This window comes from Cyprinodon tularosa, unplaced genomic scaffold, assembly GCF_016077235.1.
Source record: "Cyprinodon tularosa strain WSP-4 unplaced genomic scaffold, ASM1607723v1 ctg519, whole genome shotgun sequence".
Lineage (NCBI taxonomy): Eukaryota > Metazoa > Chordata > Actinopteri > Cyprinodontiformes > Cyprinodontidae > Cyprinodon > Cyprinodon tularosa.
In genome coordinates this window covers 412,937-435,097 of record NW_024039251.1, presented here as the reverse complement: position 1 = coordinate 435,097, position 22,161 = coordinate 412,937, and the positions used below count along the sequence as shown (strand labels likewise).

Sequence of the window (22,161 nt, the reverse complement as noted above, 5' to 3'; positions counted from 1 at the left end):
AACGACAGAGCAGACTCTACCTCTTCAGCGTTAGCAGCAAGAATACCACATACTTTCTGATACAGAAAATGTGATGTGTTTTGCTATTATCTGCTAATAAAGGTGGGTAGAGTAGACAAAAATGGTACTAATGGTACTTTTATTGAGAGCAGCACTGCTTCACAATATCCTTCTTCAATTAAAACTTACCGTATTTTCACGACCATAAGGCGCACCGTACTAAAAGGCGCACTCTCAGTTATGTGTCCCATTTCTGTATTTAACACACACATAAGGCGCACCGGACTATAGGGCGCGTTTTTTATATACCGGTACAAGTCCTCTACTACCTTTAAATACCTCTACTGCGTATTTAAAAATACAGCGGGGACAAAACTGAGTATGACTGTGCTTTATTCATGTATTTATTACAAAGTATTAATCAAACCTGGGAGCTGGCTGTGAGACAGACACATCGCAGATGACAGTGCGCTGTGATTACTCTTAAATTAACTTAAAATCCTGAAACCTGCCGACGGAATTTGTTCGCTTTTATTACCGGTATCCTGGTGCCTCCAGCTAAAATTATTTAGATGAAAAACACCTGCCAGCAGCCGCCGGTGAACCTGGAGGCTGCCCAGCCTAGAGGCTGCTGATGAAGGGATTTCTGCTGTCGGTGCACCGCTGGTATGTGGGGGTCTGAGCACCTCCGACAGAAATAGATAATCTGGATGAACTGACTGCAATTATGAAGTTTTCAGGTGGACTTTCTCACTTAAAGACATATTAAAACTACTTTATTCCCACTGATCACAGCAAATATAGCTGCAAGATTTAGATTATTTAGATGAAAAAACACCTGCCAGCCACCGCGCTGAAGAGGAGGAGACCCCCCCAGAGGCTGCTGTTGAATTAAGTTTTCAGGTAGAAAAATAGAGCGGGAGCAAAACTGAGTATGTTTGTGCTTTATTCATGTATTTATTACAAAGTATTAATCAAACCCATCAAAGTCATCATCCTCTGTTTCTGAATTAAACAGCTGCACTAAATCAGACATGCCAGTTTCCCCTTCTTCGCTGTCAGTCACTTTCCGTGCAGCGCAGCTCCTCAGAAATAATGCCTTTTGCGAAAGCTTGAACAACAGAGCCAGCAGACACGTTAGTCCATCTACAATCCATCCGCAAACGGTGGCGTAACTTGCCCGGCGCTGCCTTCCACTTATCCTGAAACTGTGGTTTCTGTCTGTCATCCATCGCTCCCACGCCACTCGCAGCCTTACTTTGAACGGCCGCTTCACACCGATGTCGAGCGGTGGAAGTTCCTTTGTCAGACCCCCGAGATAACGGCGAGCACAGCGTTTATTTTTTTTCACCATGTTTTTCACATCAGCTGTGAGATGGGCACGCAGCGATGGTGATGCGTGGAAAAAAACACCTGGTCTCCTCACATAGCCTACACCTCCCTCAGCCACGGTTTCATCATCTCCTCAGCCATCCAGCCCTTTCATTTGCTTTAAAATCATATGTCATCAGAGCGATGTGTCTGTCTCGCTGTCAGCTCCCAGATCAGCTTCTCTGATTCGTTGATGCGGCGCTTCCAGCAGCAAAACTTCAATTTTTTCCATCTCGAGCAGCAGCAGCGCGTTGGCGGTGCGCTCCCGACTTGCTCAAAACGCGCTGCGGGACCTTTTGCTGCGTCTATACGCTCGTCAACCGTTGACTTTGCATGTAAACTCGCTGCTTCTGCTGCACCTGCTGCGTCAGGTTCACAGCGAGCACAGCATTAATTTGTTTCACCATGTTTTTCACATCAGCTGTGAGATGGGCACGCATGGAGTCAGATTAACAGCGATGGTGTGGTGATGAGTGGAAAAAAAACACCTGGTCTCCTTACATTCAGCCACTCTTTCATCATCTCCTCAATGAGGTGGTCTCAAAAGTCGCAGTTGCAACACACACAGGGCGCACCGCACCATAGGGCGCACCGCACATTTTGAGGGGAAAAAAAGACGTTTATGTGCGCCTTATAGTCGTGAAAATACGGTATGCTACGTTCACACCGCAAGTAGCAGGAGCTGCAAAAACTGCTTGTTTTTGATTCTTGTACAAGTTGAGTTCTGACGCGCGGCTGAAGCATCTTTGCTGCTGCAGCTGCGAGGTGGAAAAAGTGGGTCTGATGCACGTTGGGCGGAGCTACCCTATCCTTTCTTTGCCTGTAACAATGGCAGCTATATTTGCTGTAATCAGTGGGTATAAAGAAATTTTAATGTTTTTAAGTGAGAAAGTCCACCTGAAAACTGTGCTGTCAGTTCATCCAGATTATCATCATGCCTTCAAATATTATTTCGGAGCCGTTCAGGCCCCGTACACCCACGGTGTGCTGTCACTGGGAATTCCATTCAATGGCAGCCTCTGGCCCGGTCACCTTTTCGCTTTGTTTTTAAAAGATATAAATATAAATAATATAACCGTAGATGTCTCGGGGACAGTGATTTGCCTACATTTTATGAATGCTGGCGTACCATAACAAAAAAAATAAATTATGAACAGTTTAGTTTGTGCCTTCAACTCGTTGCCCATTGGAAGACGTTACTTGAAGATAACAAAACCAAATATCTTCAGAAAGGCTCCAAATGACACAAAACTAATATGGGTGAGTAGAACATGATGTAATAACGCAAAATCAAGGGCCCAATGTGGAAAAAAAACGGCGTTTCTCTTTAACGTTTTTCATGTACGTAATCCAAACTGCAGGCACCGGAATAATAAAATCTAACATGTTTTGCCAGCAGATTTAGACATTAATAAACTGTTTCAGAGGAGTGATCATAGCAGTGCCATGTCTGTTTCCCTGCCAGCTCAGATGCTCAGAGGTTCATGACGCACTGCTTCAGCTGCTCAAAACCCGTTTCGGGACCTTTTGCTTCGCCAAGATGCATGTAAACCATTGACTTTGCATGTAAAATAGTTGCTTCTGCTGCCTCTGCTGCTTTCAGTCTGAACGTAGCATAAGGAGTTCCCTTCTCTCCTTACAATCACTATAGGTGAGTGGTACCTGCTGAAGTGGTGGTAGCTGTCTCTATGCAGGGCTGCTAGCTTTGTTGGTGGTGTCTCATTCTGGGTGGCTACCCGGTCAGGCCTTGGGCCCCTTGCCCCATGGGGCCTCCAGCATTTACTTCAGCACCATAGCCTTTGAGCTCTGGCCCCAGGGCTCTCATCTGCTCTTCCCAGATGGGTGAAGCCTTCCATGTGTCCCTTTACACTGGGGTGTTTTGGGATATTTGGGGCTCTGGTATCTTCTGTGTCAGCCCTGGGCTCTTTGGGGTGAGCCACTGACGAATCACACCAGGTATTGAGCATTACTTCCTGCTGAAGGGGGCCTCATAGACTGTATACTGTATACAAAAGAAAATGCATGCGTGTACATCACAGGCATTTAAATCTGGGTGTTATCTAAGGGGGTTTTGTTTGTAGATGTGTTTCTTTGTGTGCACTTAGGTGCGTGAAATCTTGTGTTGCCCATGGCATGAAATTCTCTTTATAAATTAAGTTTGATTTGATTCATGAATACACAGTTATGATTAAGCCGCTGTAGCTTCAATTACATAAAGCTCTGAATCACATTGTGTAATCTTCATAGGTTTTGTTTTTTATGTTTGTATTCATGTATTTAGTGCTTGTCCTCCGGATACTCACGCTTATGTCGTGGTTGAGGTTTTGTGTTTTTTCTTTTTTTTCTTCTCTTCTCTTCCCACTGGTTATATCCAAGTGTGTAAGTGGAGTTCTATGGAGTAATTAAGTTTTTTCATTTTTGTTTCTCCTTTATTCTCTGTTTCTCCCATACAAGTTTTTGACGAGGGTTAGGTAATTCATATCACCTCACCCTTTTTCACCTCCCTTTCTGTGTCCTTGTCTTTAGCCTACATATAGTTTCCCAAAGCCATTTCTAAGAAAGTTTCATAAACAGCTATCAAGTGGAACTATGGTAAAAGCCACGATGGCGCACTTGTGAAAGCAAATCTGTTGGGCTATTATCCAGCACCGGAACATCAATTCTCAGAGCTATATTGGTAAACAGGACATATTGAGGAAAGTGAGAAGTAGCCATTCAAGAAATGTCTCATTTAAGAGCAAAATGTATTTAAAACGAAGGAACAATTCAAAACACTTTTTTTTTTTTTTTTTTTTACTTTTTAGTATTTTTCAAGTCTTTCATAAGTTAGGTATTCTGTAGTTGCATGCTTTCAAAACACATACAAGGCTTTGTTGGGCTACTGCATAAAATCTTGAATTCAACGCTATTCCTGACATTTTGAATTGAGAAAGCTTCCAGGATGGGAAGCAGAACGTCTTTAAACTTGGAAACAAAGTCCAGTGGTTTGTTTTTAATTTTCTTTTGTTGGAACATTTTTTTGAGTTGTGCAACTTAAAGAATCAAAGGTTACAGTAAGCTGTGTGTAAAGGGCAGAATAAGGGGAGTAACCGCATACTGTTTACTGTACTTTTACTGTTTCGACACTGCAAAGTCAAAATATGGAAAATAACATTAAACCAATAAGCCTTGAGTTCAAAGAAGAACTACCTGTCTTTCTGGTGAATTTTTGTTTAAAACAACCTTGTTTTCATTAACTTGGGGGTAGAGTTGGGGTAGATAGCCATGATTTCCTCTAAAACCCCTGGAATTTTCACAAAGAAAAAGTCGTTATGAAATTATGGACATTGCAGACGACCCTGAGCATCCTTTAGAGCAGTTATAGCTCTAAAGGACGCAATAGGTACAACTGTAGGGTCCAGTTCGAAGTGATCCTCGCTCCCTGCATTCATCAGCATCTTCAACAACCTCCAACATTATTTAACTGCCCTTTGGGATTCATAAAGATCTTTACATTAAATTCTAATTGAAAGTTTATCATTTTTGTTGATGTTACTTTGTGACCTCATGCCTCATTTTAAACTTATGGCTACCTGCTGTGGCGGGCGAACTTAAATTGACTGAGTTTTAACCAAGTTGAAATGAATACCCAAGTTTTACAGACAATGTAATGTCTGAACAACATTATTATGTTTTTAAGTACATGAAACGATAATGTTGAATCAACAATGTTGTTTTTGTCTTCAGTTATATTATCTACACAATATTATCACATTCTTTTTAAGCCGTGAAACAATGGTGTTAATCCAAGTAAGGATGTTTAAATAGATCCAACATATGTTATTTTTTTTCCAGAGCAGCAGTACTTTTAATAATTTCATTCCCAACAATGAAAGAAACTGAAAGTTACGTATGACTAGAAATTATTGCCGTAAAGAAAAAATGAGCACGATAACAATGAAAACTGATGAACGGTAATGTGGCATATATTTGCAATGAGGCTCCTGCCATATGCAGCACTTAGAGGCTAAAATATTTCCCTACGCATACATCCATATAATTATTTTATGTTTTTTACTTTCTAGTGTTTTCCAAGTCTTTCATAAGTTAGTTATTCTATATTACAAGATGTATCTGCAAACTATATTACCGGTAGATTGTTTTAATGACATGTAAATTTTGATTGTTTTGTAAAACAAAAAGGTACAAGAAATGACTGCATGATGTAAAGCACATCTCCAACTTAAGTTGTGTCTGGATTATCATTTAAGACTCTAATGGCGTGATTGACAATTTAGCCAGCGTATGCTGACTTATGAAAAATCTGACAAAAACTCTGGCATATGTTGGATAAGTAATGGGTACGTTTTATATAAGTTATGAGAAGGCTGAAACATGCTGACAAACGTCCACATATGGCAAGTGCATGTAGAAATTTAAAAAATTTCTGACATATGTCAGCGTATTCTCATACGTAATCCATAAGTTACAGATAAGTTATGTAATCGTTGACACTTAATTGCATGTTACTCATAAGTTGTGGTGTCTAGCTTATCCAACCTGTATCATCTTCATCATAGGGTGAGCGTGAAGGTGAGAATAATGGATCCTCCCTGCGTTGACGCCCACGGCCACGACTAACAGACTTCCTAGCAGACTTGATACTTAATCTGCTGCAACTACAAACCCCTTTTTATGTATGTTTATACAGCAACTGCGAAGTTTAGGGAATTCTTTTTGTGCTTTTTATGCACCTTATTTATCCACTGGCTTGTGAAATTTCATGGGCATTATGGTGCCGTGTCTTATGCAAAAGTTAAGCAGACATAAGTTCTGGATTCGTTATGAATATGCTATGTATACTCCCAAAAGTGTAAAAAATGCAAAGAAAGTTAAGCGTCTGCCTGCCTTTTAGAAGTTTCTGGGACGTTGCCATATGTTGGCCAAATCGTCAAGGTATGACAGCGCCATAACCTTCAATGAACTGAAGGAAGTAGAACAAAGTGAACACACAGCTCCAGCCCTTTTTGTCTGTGGCATTTGATCACAAGCGAGCAAAAAAAAATAAAATAAAAAAAATATATATATTAAGCATTGTCCACATGTGTTAGAGGGAGGCAGTGTGACATGATCTGTATGAATATTTGTTCATCAATATTTGTGCAGCTTGGCCTGCTCTACACTGTATTGATCTGTAGCCAGAGCCTAGAGTACTTGTTTGACTCCCTGAACCTGACAGAGCCATAAACTCCCACTATAATACAGCGATGTGTCAGTGTGTCTGCTCTGACTGAATGAGGGGTAAAATAAATCTCTACAGGCACACTTTAGTTGTTCTATTTAATTTTTTTTTGCTCAAGTGTTTTAATTATAAAAATACTGTAGGACATTTCAGAGACGCTAAAAGTTAATATCATTACTTCTTGGGATGATTCATGATTAGACGTCTATAGGCAAAATTACAGAATTCATTGAGATGATAACGTTTAACTGGACCTTTTATTGAAGACAATACTTAAGTAGTTAAGACATTATTGTTGTACCACTACCAGTCTCATAAAAAATGGAAGTCAACCCAGAGGTTTGGCGTACATCTCACCAGTGGCGGGCTGGCCAATAGAGTGTGCTAGGGCGCCGCCCCACACCCAATGAACCAGATTTTTTTTTTTTTATACTTTAATTTTAAATTAAATTGGAAAATATTTCGAAATATATCTATATATATATTTTAGATGAGTAAGATAAATATTTAATCTTTAATGACTCGTAAAGCGTCATTCCATTTTTCGTCGGATTGGTGATATATTTCCGCCCTGGGACGCAAAAAATCTTTGCCCATTGACTCTCATTAAAAGTTGTACATGTGCAGTAGCTCCTCTGCAATACAAAGGTATAGAGCTCTATAGCGTATTTGCTCACCACCTCCCGCCACAGCGCAGATGTTTTGCGGGTGAAAGACAAGTAGAGTTGCAGGAGTTGGAGACGCACTGGAGAGAGAGAGAGAGAAATGGTGCAAGAAATGTCCTTTTCCAGAACCTGGTTTAGCAAGAAGGCATAAATAACTGCATGTAGCTTTATTCTGCTTTTCCTGCCTCCTTTTTCAAACGTCAGAATCTTACCCCGCATAGATAAAGACAGGTAGGACTGAGTTAAAGCACTTTTTAGAAAAGGCAAAAAAAGTAAACAATCTGGGATTCATATGGAAAATAATATAATATAGTGTACTTTCTAGATGTTTGTTAATTTGCATAGTTGCTCATAAATAAACACTTTTTTAGAAAATAGTTTTTATATATAAGAAAAAAAGTATAAAGCTGACCAATAGCTTCTCTATTATTAAAATGGAACATTGTTTTTTTTTTGCAGGTTTGTGACACAATATTGGACCATGCAAAACACAGATTTGCTTTCATAAAGCCTCAGAAGGGCAACGTTCATGTTCAAAAAGTAAACCTATGCATGAAATTGTGTTTTCATAATGTTTTTGTTGTTGGCATTCATATAAATATACTGGTGTGATAACTTAGTATACGTTTAAATAGTTATAGGTGTATGTCTATTTTGAATTTATAGCCCCCCCAGAGAAAACTCCACCAGCCGCTACTGCATCTTAATCAGAACCAATCTTTAGAGCCAGTTATCGACTGTAATCAGGCTCCATTCTCTAATTTTGGGGCAAGTTTGAAATTACCAAGTCGAAACTCTATTGTTAATAATATAAACATTCTGAACTGATTTATTTGTCGAAGAAGCACTGTAATCCTAGTGAATTTAGGGTATTTTAAAAGTACAGGGAAGCTTAACTTGTAGCTATCATCTTTAACAAATTTGGCTTTTCTTAAAGAGGGGCAAGAAGACCGAGGCCAATGGCCGAATAGACTAAAATTGAACTGTTTTGTCTACATAAAGAGAGACTTTATGTTCAGATAAAAGCTAAAAGTAACACACGGTTTCCCTTATCTTCTACTTATTTCTTATTTACTTTTTACATGTGTTGTCTTACTGTTTTGTTTAGTTGCAAAGAAAATGGTTGTCCATCAAATATACATCTAAGTTTGCAGTATAGCTCTGTGTTTTCTGATCATTCAAGTTACCATCCTACTTACAGACGTACATTGAAATCCATCCAGAAATGTAACCCACTCCCTTAAATATTTGAAGGAGAAGGAAAGCTTCGTTTTCTTACACCACATGCTATGATAAAGACACAGTTATTGTGCTTACATGCATGTTTGTACTTGTGGGTAAAGCAGTAACGACAGCACATTCTGGTAAAAGCCAACTTCAGCATTAATGATGGACCAGAATCAGCTCTAGCTGTGGGATCAAATACTCTGTCTGCTAAATAATGTAACACCCAGGGATGATGACAGCCCCATATGGACCCGAAACAGAGGCCTAATGTATAGCAGGTACTCTAAGTGTGTCAGCTACAACAGTTTAACAGTTCGCAACCAATAGAAGGATCATCGCCAGATTTATACACTATTCATAGGTGTGTGTTGATATCACAGGACGGCATGGGTGAGAAAGTGCTCAGAGATGTGTTTGTGTGTTGTGTTTATGATTTTGTTGGCAATGTGTGTCACTAATCAATAATGTAAAACACTCGTTCCCCCACCCCCCTTCAAAGTGACGCTCCCGTGTTCCACATAATTAACTCTCTATCAACTGTGCACACACTGACACACACAGAGTAGAGCTGAGAAAACACTTGATCTTTAAATATAAATGAGCTCACCGTTAATAAAAAACCCTATAACCAAAACTAATACAACAAACACTTTAAATAATGTTTATTGCTGTAAATTGTGCTCCGTTTAGGTTTATTCTACCTACTGAATGCCAGCATAAGAAGCTTTGTTTTATTTTAGTTGGGGGGGGGGGTCATATTTAATTCCTTTCTCCATGATCACAAATTTAATGAAATTCATTCGATAAATTTTTTATTGCTCCAGACAGAACTGTAAATAAGTCGGGTTGATAGGTTGCCTCGCTCACCAACCAAATCATTTAAAACTCTAAAGGGGTCATAGAATGCAAAACCGAGTTTCCATTGTCATCGATGAATAACGATAGTTCAGTGGGTGAAATGGCCGTACAGAAAGGGTGAAAGCCCATCGACAAATCTCACAATTCTAAATTTCCAAATTTTGGTTCTGGCCTGTAATTTTGTCATGCCCTCAAAATTGACTTACACACCAGCCAACTGGTTCACTGGCCCAAGGGAGGGTGGGGGTATGAAGTGTCAACTGCTGGGCCGCTGACTGGACCGGACCTCAGCAGAGAGCCATGAGCCACCCGTCCTCAGCCAGAGGAGGGGGGCTGGTAACAGACATCCCAAGTGTCCCGGAAGTTCCAGGAGGCAGTTGCACTGTAGTAGACCAAAATCCCAAATGACTTTTAAATTGCCCCCCGCACATTTTCTAGGTATGAAAAGTAGGACATGTCCGGGAAAAAGAGGACGTCTGGTCACCCTACCATATCAGCAATTTCAATGTTTCATTGAGTGAGTGCTTGTTGCTATGATGAGTCTTTGCTCAGTAGCTTCGCAAATGTGCCATTTTCAGCCCAACCAATGTTATGGACCCTATTCAGAGACCTTAAGGACCAGCACCAAATACCCTATAGAATCATTTTATCACCCCTTTAAATAAAATAATCTAAAATTACATAATTAGCATTTTTTATATTTTTTTTTCCAGTTTTTTCAAACTTTTTTCCATTTTTTTTTTCTTTACAGTTTTCATATTTTTGTATGTTTTATTTTTTTTAATTTCCCTATTAGAAGTTGCATTTTACAGATCATATTTCCTTTTGTTCATTCCATTCACCTGTCTAGCTTCGCCCAGTTTCTTACTACTGCTCTTCTGTTTCACCTGCTCCTGTCTCTATTTAACCTTCCTTCTTCCAGTCATCAGTGCTAGGTTATTGAGAGTTTTATAGTGGATATTATTGTTTCTGATTGCCTGATCTTGACCCTTTTGGCCTTTGGACCTCTGAGCCTTCCTGTCCCCGTTCTGATCTGTTTGCCTGGCCTGTCTTCAGATTCATGCTCTGTTTTTTACTGTTTACCGAACTTGGAACTGCTTCCTGACACCGAACAGGTTTTCCCTTCGGTTACTCTTCTGATCTCTGATCTTCTGGCTGGGACCCCTGTGAACCTCTTCGACACCAGTTTTGGCTTCGCCCTCTGGATTATCCTGCCTTCCTTCATCTGCTTGGACCTGATCTCCTGCCAGTTCTTCAGTCTTTGGGGCTTCAGTGTCTGGGACTCTCGGCAGCCGACCGGCTTGAATCTACCTCTTCCTCGGACTTCCACGTACTGAACTTTAAGAATAAGTTAGTGACTCACACATTCATAATCTTCCTCCAGATTACCGTGGTCACTAACTAGTGTTTTCTTCCTGCAAAGGTTCCTGCTTTAGACCCCCTAGCTATTCACTGCAAATCCATCATCTCAAAAAAAAAAAAAAAAACACCTCTTGATATATATACTGTCTGTCTGTCTGAATACAAGAAAACACTAAAATTACTCTCAAATCCTTTTGAGAAGGTTTTATTTTATAAGAAATTCTAAAAGTTTAACTTTCTCATTGCATGTTTTGAAATTTCCTTTTATAAAACATGTTCTTCGTTTGCAAGACTAATGGAACCAAATTCACTCCATATGTATTAGGATGAAATCATTTTCATTTTCATGCAAACAACTTTTTTGAAAACTTGTATTTCTGCAGATTTCCACATAATCTTACATTTTCTGATTTACCAGTCAAAGTGTTTGTTATTCACAACAGTGACTCATTTGCAGTTTCCAGAACACACAGCGACAATGTGTGATGTTATCATAACCTCATTGGCTGGATGTTCTTCTCTGGGATTTATTTAAAAAATGGTTCTTCCTGTTTTGACATCTCTTCATGTTTAAGCTTGGTTAAGAAGAAGAGCTTCCTTAATCATCATCACAAAAGTCCCTTTTTTGGAATCGCCAACAAAATACAATCAAGCAAATGATGGTGATCACTTAAAGTTTTCTGTTAGTCTCCTTAGATTTCCCTCTTTTGTTATGTATAAAATGGATTAATATCGTCCGAATTTCCGGCCTGAGAGGATCTATTTTCCAACAACGCTGTGCTTTGAAATTTTGCCACGGCAAGGGATGTGTAAAATACCACAGACAGTCACGAAGAAACACATCTGCACACAAACATACATAAGGAGTGAGTGGTGTTGATGCCAGCTTGGAGTGATGGTAATATCACAGACTGAAGGAGCTGCTAATGAACAGTGCGAATGGGAAGAAAGGCTCCAGCTCAATTCACTAATTGCCTTAAAAGCTTTTCGTACAATTTACCCTGTCAACAGAGATGGTGGTATTGGTGCGTGTGTGTGTGTGAGTAGGTGTCTGTGTGGGTGGGATGTGGGACAAGAAAAAGAGATAATTTTAAGAAAACATATTGTAAGGAAAGCAGGAAAGGAGAAAAAAAAAAGCACAATGCTTTTACACCTACGCAGACCCAATCAAATACCCGGTCTCCCTCATGCAGCAAGACGTCTTATTTAGCTGAAGCCATTTCAAACTACAGCCTGTCATTTCACACTTCCAAAAAAGAGCTGAAAGCAGCACATCCAGTGACAGTTTAGTGCGCATGTATCCAACGACTGCATGGTATACAGGCATGCGTTTTTCACACAGAGACAAACTCTGCAGGCTACTGTACTGCAGCTGAAACTGGCTCTTGTTCAAATAGAAACCCTGCTGAGTCCTTTGAGCATTAAGGGAAGGACACTTCCTATGAAACATAAGCAGCCACCTTTTGTGCTCTTTAATATTGTGTTGGATTGTTGCAAAAAAAAAAAAAAAAGGAGGGAGTTTGAAATTGCCCTGTGTTTGGTAGTGTGTAGAAGCAGGTTCAAATCAACATGTTGGTAAAGCTGATACCTTAGGAACTTAAACTGAACGTGACTCACTTTGGCGACATTAAAACTAGGTTTTTGGAGGGTTAAATCCTTTTGTTTTTCCACTCAGGTTGGGATGTCGGTCTATAATGTACGTATGTCCTGAGGGATCAAGCTGACTTGAATCTGTCACATCTAAGACAGTGATTATCATCACTATAGATGTATTCCTGAAATAACAGCATGACCATTGCTCTGTTTGGCCTGCTGATTTAGACCCATATAAGTCAAAAGATTAATAAATTAGATCAACTGTTTAGGGTTTCAGTAAAGATTATAGACTTATTTAGTTTACAGAATACAAAAAAAAGAAAATAAAAAAGTCGTTTTAAGAGAGAAAACGAACAAGAATGCCAAGTCTTTAAAGTCATGGGGAAGTCATATTTAACCTGTCAAATCATTCTGGCTTAAACATGTATATAAATGTACGCTTTATCAGACGATATTGTCCCTAATGTTAGAAAATTTCTATTTTAAAAAAATCCTGTCTTAAAATTTGTGTGGTTTTTTTCAACATATTCTCATTATCAGTTCGTATGAAATCGTACGAAAAGTCATGCACACTATTTCGTACGTTTTGGACGTTTTTCCTCAAAAAAACCAGATCAGTGCGCATGCGCTGGCAGACAAAAAAAAAAAGGATCTGCGGATGGACGTAAAACTGGGAAAAACAGTGCAATAATCACTTATTCATGTCTCTAACTACGTTGCTTGCTGTTTTATATTGTAGGGTTGGGGTCAGGGTTAGGGCTAATTGTAATTTATATTCTATGTTCTTGAATGGTGCGTAAGATGCACATGCGCATACGACGAAAAAAACGTCCAAAACGTACGAAATTACAGTGCATAACTTTTCGTACGATTTCATACGAACTCATAATGAGAATACACTGTTTTTTTTGTTATCTTGCAGGCCAGTTATTTATACGTCAGTTTGTACACCTAAATTTGGCCAATCATATATCAACAGTCAATCTGTCAATCAAATTTTATAGGTCATAGAATCTTGATTCATAGGTCGCAGCTAATATACGCAACGGCTGAAATAAGAATTTGGCCATCATTTGGATTTTATTGTAGCTTGGTAAATGAGAAGTTTCATTTTAATATTCAATAATTAAGCACTGCATCCAACAGACATAAACCCTTCACCTTGATTTGAAATACAAGAAATCAGCTAAAATGTGGTGGCCTTCTGTCTCAATAGCTATGTTAACATACACAACATTTCATTATCAGATTGAAATGTACCCAGATAAAAAACACAAAAATAATCCTGTCCAGTTAGCATGGAGATAAATGAGCTAATTGGCTTTTTCACAAACAAAATAGATTTTAAAATCATAATTAATAAACTTTCAATTTTGATATACGCTAATTTCTCTTGGTGTTCTTTCCAAGAGAAGTTGATGTCTTTTGATTTTAAGCAAAACAGCAAACTGAAACATGTGAAATGAGGCAGCATTATAAGCAGCTTACAGTAGACTATAGCAATAATTCAGTGAAAAAAAACATTTAAAACCCTGAAACAAATCAGTTAGCACAAAATATCTCAGTGTTAAGTTTGTTTTTTGTTATGCTTTTTCCAAATAACTCAGTGGTAAAAGTAGCAATTAGTGTTTTTCCTGAGTTTTCAAAAACATTCATACCAAGACAAAAAAAATAAACAGGTGTGTATTGTACATCACTACATCACCATCTGTTGCACACCTTACATTCAAAGATGCAAGTATGTTTCATTGCTTGTAACAGTATGCTATAAAGGGATAATCGGAAGCAGGAATTACACCAATGCAATTATAAAGAACACTATTTACATATAAAACAGGTGGTAGATTTTAATTTAACTGGAGAAAGACACATTAATTCATTCATTAATTCTTTGTTATGAATTTACATAATTCAGATTGTTGTCTCTGAGTCTATCTATCTATCTATCTATCTATCTATCTATCTGTCTGTCTGTCTATCTATCTATCTATCTATCTATCTATCTATCTATCTATCTATCTATCTATCTATCTATCTATCTATCTATCTATCTATCTATCTATCTATCTATCTATCTATCTATCTATCTATTAACATGAATGCCAACAACAACAACAAACATTATAAAAACAAACATAATTTAATGTATAGATTTACTTTTTTGCTTCTTTTTTTTTTACCCTTCTGGGGCTTTGTGAAGGCAAATCTGTGTTTTGCATGGTCCAATATTGTGTCAAAAACCTAAAAATAAATGTACCAGTTTAATAATGGAGAAGTTATTAGTCAGCTTTATACTTTTTTGATATATATAAAAACTATTTTCTGAGAATGTGTTTATTTAACAGCAACTATGCTTATTTAACAAACATCTAGAAAAAGGACACTATATCATATTATTTTCCATGTGAATATCAGATTGTTCATTCTTCTTTGTCTTTTTTAAAAAGTGATTTAAATCAGTCATATCTGTCTTTATCCATGCTGGGTCAGATCCTGACATTTTAAAAAGGAGGCAGGAAAAGCAGAATAAAGCTTTAGCCTCGCTACATGCAGTTAGCCAAGCCTTGTAGCTAAGGAGCGAGTGTACCGTCTACATCTGTCTTTGGACTGTTGATTAATTTTGATGTTCGGCTGATCGGGTCCAAATGTTTTCATCTCTTGGTAAGTTTCCTTTAAGGGATTTCACATCCGCAACTCACAACGCCCTAGCGCCCTCTATTGGCCAGCTGCCACTGGTGTTACTGTTAATATTTTTATGTTTATGCATGAGAGAGATGGATAGAACAATGAGGGGATATCAGATGAGGTCTGGAGATGTAGAGTACAGGTGGGCAAGTCTATTAAAAGGAGATTTTGCTGAATGTTTTCATGTTGCTTAACGGCAAACTCACATATGAAGCTCTAGCGGAAGTTCAATTGAAGAAACTCTGACTTACCTCCATCCAATCAGAAGCTAATCCGTCTCCGAAGCGAGCCATTCAGCTTCGAACTACTCCACCACAAGCCCAATCAGCGTCCTGCTCTCACTTTATAAACGCTCCAAATCTTCATCCCAGCCGCTATCCTGCAATCGCAATGTTGGACTTCGATTCAGACGACAATTCAATTCTCCCTGCTCACAGAGGCTCCCGTTTGGCTGCTCTCGCATCTCCTTCTTCCGCATTGCGCTCCGAGGGCGTGTTGCCGGGCTCCGGCATGGACTCTGCTCGGCTGTCTCGGCTGGCCTCCCTCCTGCCTCCTCGTGGTTCATCTCCCTCGCCCTCCGCTCTTCAATCTGCTCCGATACCTGGCCGCAAAGACATGCAAGTCCTCCGCTCCCCCCGCCAGCGCAGAGGGCTCCAGATGCGCCCGCTCCTCTCATCGTATCGATGCGGGCTTTGGACCTTCTTCAGCTTCCCGATTTGTGGCGGCACCCACGTCCGGTCCTTCAGCTGTTTGGCAGCTCCCGGCCTCCCTCCACTCCTCTGGACTCTCTAACTCAATCCGTTTCGACGCTGTCCGCACGCTCCGAACCTGGAAAATCCCCGCACTGCCACGTCATCCCTGCCGCTGCCTGCTGAGACGGACCTCCCTCATTCACATTAAGGAACGCCCGCGGGCCAGCCCTAGGTAAGATGTATCCAACCATGTTTTCTTCCATATCTTCTATCATTAGATTCGCTTCATGCTTGTCTGCCCCTTATTTAGGCTACACTTTATTCCCATGCATGTTATATTTCACTAGCCTAGCTCTAATTATTCTAGGGAAACTTGTTAATTTAGTCTCTCTTTTCCTCCCTCCCCTGAAGTCGCATCAGCAGGTGACGTCTCAGCTTTAATCATTGATCAGCCCGTCATCTTACTACCCCTTATTATTTTCTGATTATCGTCTTTCTCCTCATCATCTGTCGTCTAATAATTATAATAATAATTATAATAATAATCAATAATATCATAATAATAATATAAAAATAATAAAAATAATAAATAAAATAATTAGATAATTAAAAATATTTAAAAATAATAAATAATAACAAATATAAGACGATATTATCAATCTCCTGCATGCTCCAATTTACGGGTGCTGGTTCATCCTTAGGTTTTGGGGGGTCTTCAGGTTAGGTGTTCGTGGTCCACGGCCTTTATTCTACACCCATCATCTGCCCTGGAGGCTACCCCGTTCCATAGCCTGCGTCGAGGGGCCGTTGGGAAGATCGCATATCCGCCCACCACGATATTTGCAGTAGTAAAACTTTATTAGGTCGCTTCTCCCGTTTCTTATGCCCTCACAGAGCATCATCCGGCAGCAGTTCTAACATTTCATCATCTAGCGCATCACGTTCAGGCATTCTAGCTCTTCATTACACCCGAGGGTTACCCCACGTCACTCGATGGTTCTTCATCACCTCAGGATACTTCAGATTCATGCGGCTTCCCTCAGGGTGTATCCTGGGCATCCGTCCCGATTGGAGCAGCTACGTAGTCAGCTACTCACGGGGTTTCTGAGGCTTCCCTCAGTACTGGGCCGATGGTCTTAGCCTATACCTCATCTTCCGCCCAGATCTCATCAATTCTCGCAGCGCAGCACTCTCTCTGCCTCTAGGTAACTCTAACACAAATACTGGTGGTGGTTCGAACTCTTTCTCATCATTACCTGACCTAACCATGCCCATCCTCTAGCTCGTCGTCTCCTCCTCCTACTCATCAGTTATCAACATTCTTGCTTTGTGCAGCCTTCATGCTGTCTCCCTGCTATACTTATGCTGTCTTAATTCTGGCTTATACGTGCAATCTCACCTTTATGTCAGGCAGCATCATGCCTTCCCTTGTGTGTCTCGTCGTGTCTGGTCTACGTCTCGTCATGCTCTTTACGCCATTTTGATGCATTCCCTAATGCACCAATATGCACCATGTCTGCGTCTCGTCATGCGTCTGTATTTCGTCATGTCTTTTGTTCATATATGTCATCATCCGCAAGATATATGTTTTATGTCATCCGCAAGAATCATCCGCAAGATATATGTTCTATGTCATCCGCAAGAATCATCCGCAAGATATATGTTCTATGTCATCCGCAAGAATCATCGGCAAGATCATTATCAAACTCATCCGCAAGATTCATCATCATCTCACCTTATGTCAGGCAGCAACATGCCTTCCCTTGTGTGTCTCTTCGTGTCTGGTCTACGTCTCGTCATGCTTTTTACGCCATTTTGATGCATTCCCTAATGCACCAATATGCACCATGTCTGCGTCTCGTCATGCGTCTGTATTTCGTCATGTCTTTTGTTCATACATGTCATCATCCGCAAGATATATGTTTTATGTCATCCGCAAGAATCATCGGCAAGATCATTATCAAACTCATCCGCAAGATTCATCATCATCTCACCTTATGTCAGGCAGCAACATGCCTTCCCTTGTGTGTCTCTTCGTGTCTGGTCTACGTCTCGTCATGCTTTTTACGCCATTTTGATGCATTCCCTAATGCACCAATATGCACCATGTCTGCGTCTCGTCATGCGTCTGTATTTCGTCATGTCTTTTGTTCATACATGTCATCATCCGCAAGATATATGTTTTATGTCATCCGCAAGATCATTCAGCTCATCCGCCAGATTCATTATCAGACTCATCCGCCAGATTCATTATCAGACTCATCCGCCAGATTCATTATCAGACTCATCCGCAAGATTCATTATCAGACATTATCAGACTCATCCGCAAGATCCATTATCAGACTCATCCGCAAGATTCGTCGCCGTCGTCATCATCACCGTCGTCGTCATCATCGTCGCCGTCATCATCACCATCGTCACCATCGTCATGGGGTTTATCATCATCATGGGATCATCATCGTCATCATCATCACCATCATCATGGGATCACCAGCATCATCACCATGGGACCTTCAGCACCATCATCATCATCATGGGTTCATCGTCATCATCATCGGGGGATCGTCATCATCAGCAGCATCATCAGCATCAGCATCATCATCATGGGGGAATCATCATCATCATCTTCATCATCACGGGATCATCATCATCACGGGATCATCGTCATCACGGGATCATCATCGTCATCACGGGATCATCATCGTCATCACGGGATCATCATCGTCATCATCACGGGATCATCATCGTCGTCATCATCACGGGATCATCATCGTCGTCATCATCACGGGATCATCATCGTCGTCATCATCACGGGATCATCATCGTCGTCATCATCACGGGATCATCATCATCATCATCATCACGGGATCATCATCATCATCATCATCACGGGATCATCAGCATCATCACCATGGGATCACCAGCATCATCACCATGGGATCACCAGCATCATCACCATGGGATCACCAGCATCATCACCATGGGACCATCATCATCGGGGGTCATCAGCAGCATCATCATCATCAGCATCATCATCATGGGGGAATCAGCATCATCATCATCAGCATCATCATCATGGGGGAATCAGCATCATCATCAGCATCAGCATCATGGAGGTTCGTCATCATCATCACCATGGTTTCATCATCGTCATCGTGGGTATGTATTCTTCGTCATCATCATCATCATCATCAGTAAGTTTTCAGCGTCAACCTTGGTCACCATTCTCTTCAACAACCTGGCTCGGTAAGTTGTTCTCAAATCTTCTCAGCATTTCACTACGCACACTTTTATTCTGTCCTTAGCGTATGCCTCACGAGCATACGGACTTTCCGGCCTCTACCTTGGCTTTTTTTGGGGGGAACATCCATATTCTCATTTATCTACTCATGCATGTTAAAGCATAATTCAGCATGAATGTTCCTGCTGAGGTCTGAGCGCCAAAGACTATACTTTCTATCAATAAATTCTTCTAATTATCTTTTCTCTCTGTGTGAGTTTTTCAGATTGAAATGAAGCTCTAGCGGAAGTTCAATTGAAGAAACTCTGACTTACCTCCATCCAATCAGAAGCTAATCCGTCTCCGAAGCGAGCCATTCAGCTTCGAACTACTCCACCACAAGCCCAATCAGCGTCCTGCTCTCACTTTATAAACGCTCCAAATCTTCATCCCAGCCGCTATCCTGCAATCGCAATGTCGGACTTCGATTCAGACGACAATCCACCCACCTCCATCCCCTTCCCCGCCATCGCAGCTGAATCGTCATCCATGACTCGACTTCACCTCAACCTCATCAGAGAGTATTAATCCCAGTTGTCACCATCCCCTGTCTCACCGCATTGGTCCGGCAGAAGACCACCATGTTGAGCCCGGTTCTGCCAGAGGTTTCTTCCCAAGGGGGAGTTTTTCCTCTCCACTGTCGCTTCATGCTTGCTCATCATGGACAGTTCCCGAGTCTCCGAGTGAAGCCTGGCGTCAGCTCCCTCAGTCTTCTAGTCCCACATTCTGCTCAGCAGATCACCTTGTCAACCAGCTCCGATTAAACCACCACCAGTTTCAGGCCGGGGGAACATCCCTATTCTCATTTATCTACTCATGCATGTTAAAGCATAATTCAGCATGAATGTTCCTGCCGAGGTCTGAGCGCCAAAGACTATACTTTCTATCAATAAATTCTTCTAATTATCTTTTCTCTCTGTGTGAGTTTTTCAGATTGAATTATATTTAGCATTTGAAGTACATCATATTTTGAACCTCTTGCCTCAATCAGTATTTTCATTGACTGTTTTCAGATCTAATGATTTTTCTTTTTATATTATTTATTTTTATTTTATGGGGCTAGATCGGTCTCAGTTTTCACAAATCCATATATGTGATTCATACATGCACAGGAGGACAAGATCTCCAATCGTACTCTGTGTGTGTGGATCTTTTACACTCTGAGAAGAAGGCAGTTCTCTGTTCTATCATGGAGACACTAGGAACTGGCAACCCTTAAGCTCTTTGTCACCTGAATTGTAGTGTAGAAAAGTTTTGTATAAATATTCATATGCTATGAACCCCAATTTTAGCCTCATTAAACTGGCTCCCTGTACATTTTAGATTTAATTTTAAAGTTCTTTTGTTTTTAAGTCTCTCCATCGTCTTGCTCAATGTTATCTTTCTGAGTTGCTGCACTCTAATGCACCCTCCCTTTCACTCAGGTCAGCCGATCAGCTGATTTTTGAGAAGCTTAGGGGCGATCGTGCTTTCTATGTGGCAGCTCCAAAAATGTGGAACGACCTTCCATTGCAAATTAAATTGTCTACTTCTTTGTCTTATTTTAAGTCGCCTTTGTTGCCTTGGCTCTCTAAACTGTGTGAGATGTTAATTTTAGTCTCTGATGCATTGTTTTAAATTACTTTTATTTTTATTTTACTATAGATTTTATAGTTCTGATTTTAATTTACTATTTTATTAGTACTGTATAAGTATGGGTTTTTTTTAGTCCGTGTAATGGTGCTATGTTGTTTCCCTGTAGAGCACTTTGGTCCTTTGAGAAAAGTGCTTTATAAAAAAAGATGGATTGGATTGAATGAACCCATCCAACTTCATAAAACAATAACAAGACTCCTTTTTTCTTTTATTAAACTTAATACTTTTATTATGCACCACTCTAGGCATTCATTGGATGGAGTATTCTAAATAAAGATATAGTTTTGATTAAAAAGTTATAGCTATGTCCTTTAAGCTACAGTCAGTACAGATGGTTTGAAGCAAAGATGATTAACACATATATAAATAAATACGCCCCATAGAGGTAATAAAGGAAAGCCGATGGGGATGCAAGTTGCTAGTGTTTAGTTAGTTTATGCCAGCGATACATCAGAATGCGACCCATGTTTCCAACATGTGCTCAAAGGATGCATGTAAATGTTAGACGTCGTGGCAAGCAGCGGTGTCCACATTGAATAGTTGTGTCTAATTTGAATAAAGAGATCCAGAACTTGTCCCCTGAGTCAGCTGTCTGTTATTACGGACAGCAAGGAGAAGCAGAGCTGACCCTGGGTCAACACTAAAACCAATACCCAAAGACAGGCAACACATAAAAAGACAAGCGTTGAATCCCCACAGACACACAATCGCATAGCCAGCAAGCCAATAACTGCAGCCCATTATTGAGCTGGCCTGGACTCGGTTCTGAAACAAGCCACAATTAACCCTTGAATCCTCAGCGGGCTGCTGGATGTCCATTCAGAGCAGCTAACGAGGCTAAATGTGAGAGCAGTGGCTTCGTTAATGAGACAGGATAACTGTGCTGTGTTCCAGCATGAGCAGGTCAGCTCTCACTGGCCCTGATGATCACACTACGCTTCCAGACTCACGCCAGAGGAGCTTGTCTGGAGTTACTTAGTTTTGATCCTGGAAGCACAACAGCTAACTGCCTCCAAACCATCAGTTGTTTACTATATCTGTGAAGCAAAAGGTGCTGTGAGAAACTTAAGTTTACTGGATATCACCTTATAATAGGAAAAAGGTAGGAGAATGCAGGTTGAGACTTTATGCATTATTATTGGTATCATCTTGTCATAGCAACCGGCCATAATGAAACTGATACACTATTTTGATTTGGTTATGCATTTTACAATCCTAACAATCTGCAGTAAAAAAATTAATAAACACACAGACACAGGCAACAGAATAGAAAAACAAAATATTTCATGATCTCATAAACTAAGATAACTGTAACTCTTTATTTTGATGTCAGTAAATTTTAAATACAGGGCTGGAGATGTGGCAAAATGCTATTTAAATGTCTTTTTAAACTAAATAAAATATATGTTTAAGCACATTTCACCAGTTCACATCACCTGATTTTAGAATAAATTTTTTCGATTAATCCTTCTGTTTAAAGTTGTTAAATAGTTTCTCCTTGTCTTACATTCCTAAACATGTAATGCACCTCATTTTTTTAGGCCAGTTGACCTTTTGCTCTTGTCGCAG

General features: G+C 40.1%; 1 protein-coding gene across 1 annotated transcript in view; it reads right to left on the bottom strand.

Annotated features, from left to right (window-relative positions):
* Nucleotides 1–15,463, bottom strand: part of LOC119795641 (proprotein convertase subtilisin/kexin type 4-like) — a 208,408-nt gene extending 192,945 nt beyond the window's left edge. The window contains exons 1-2 of the mRNA XM_038303717.1: nucleotides 15,421–15,463; nucleotides 10,426–10,680 (exon numbers count right to left, since the gene is read on the bottom strand). Of these exons, the coding sequence (XP_038159645.1) occupies nucleotides 10,426–10,680; nucleotides 15,421–15,463 (298 nt within the window). The remainder of the gene's footprint in view (nucleotides 1–10,425; nucleotides 10,681–15,420) is intronic.
* Between the last annotated feature and the right edge of the window lie 6,698 nt (nucleotides 15,464–22,161).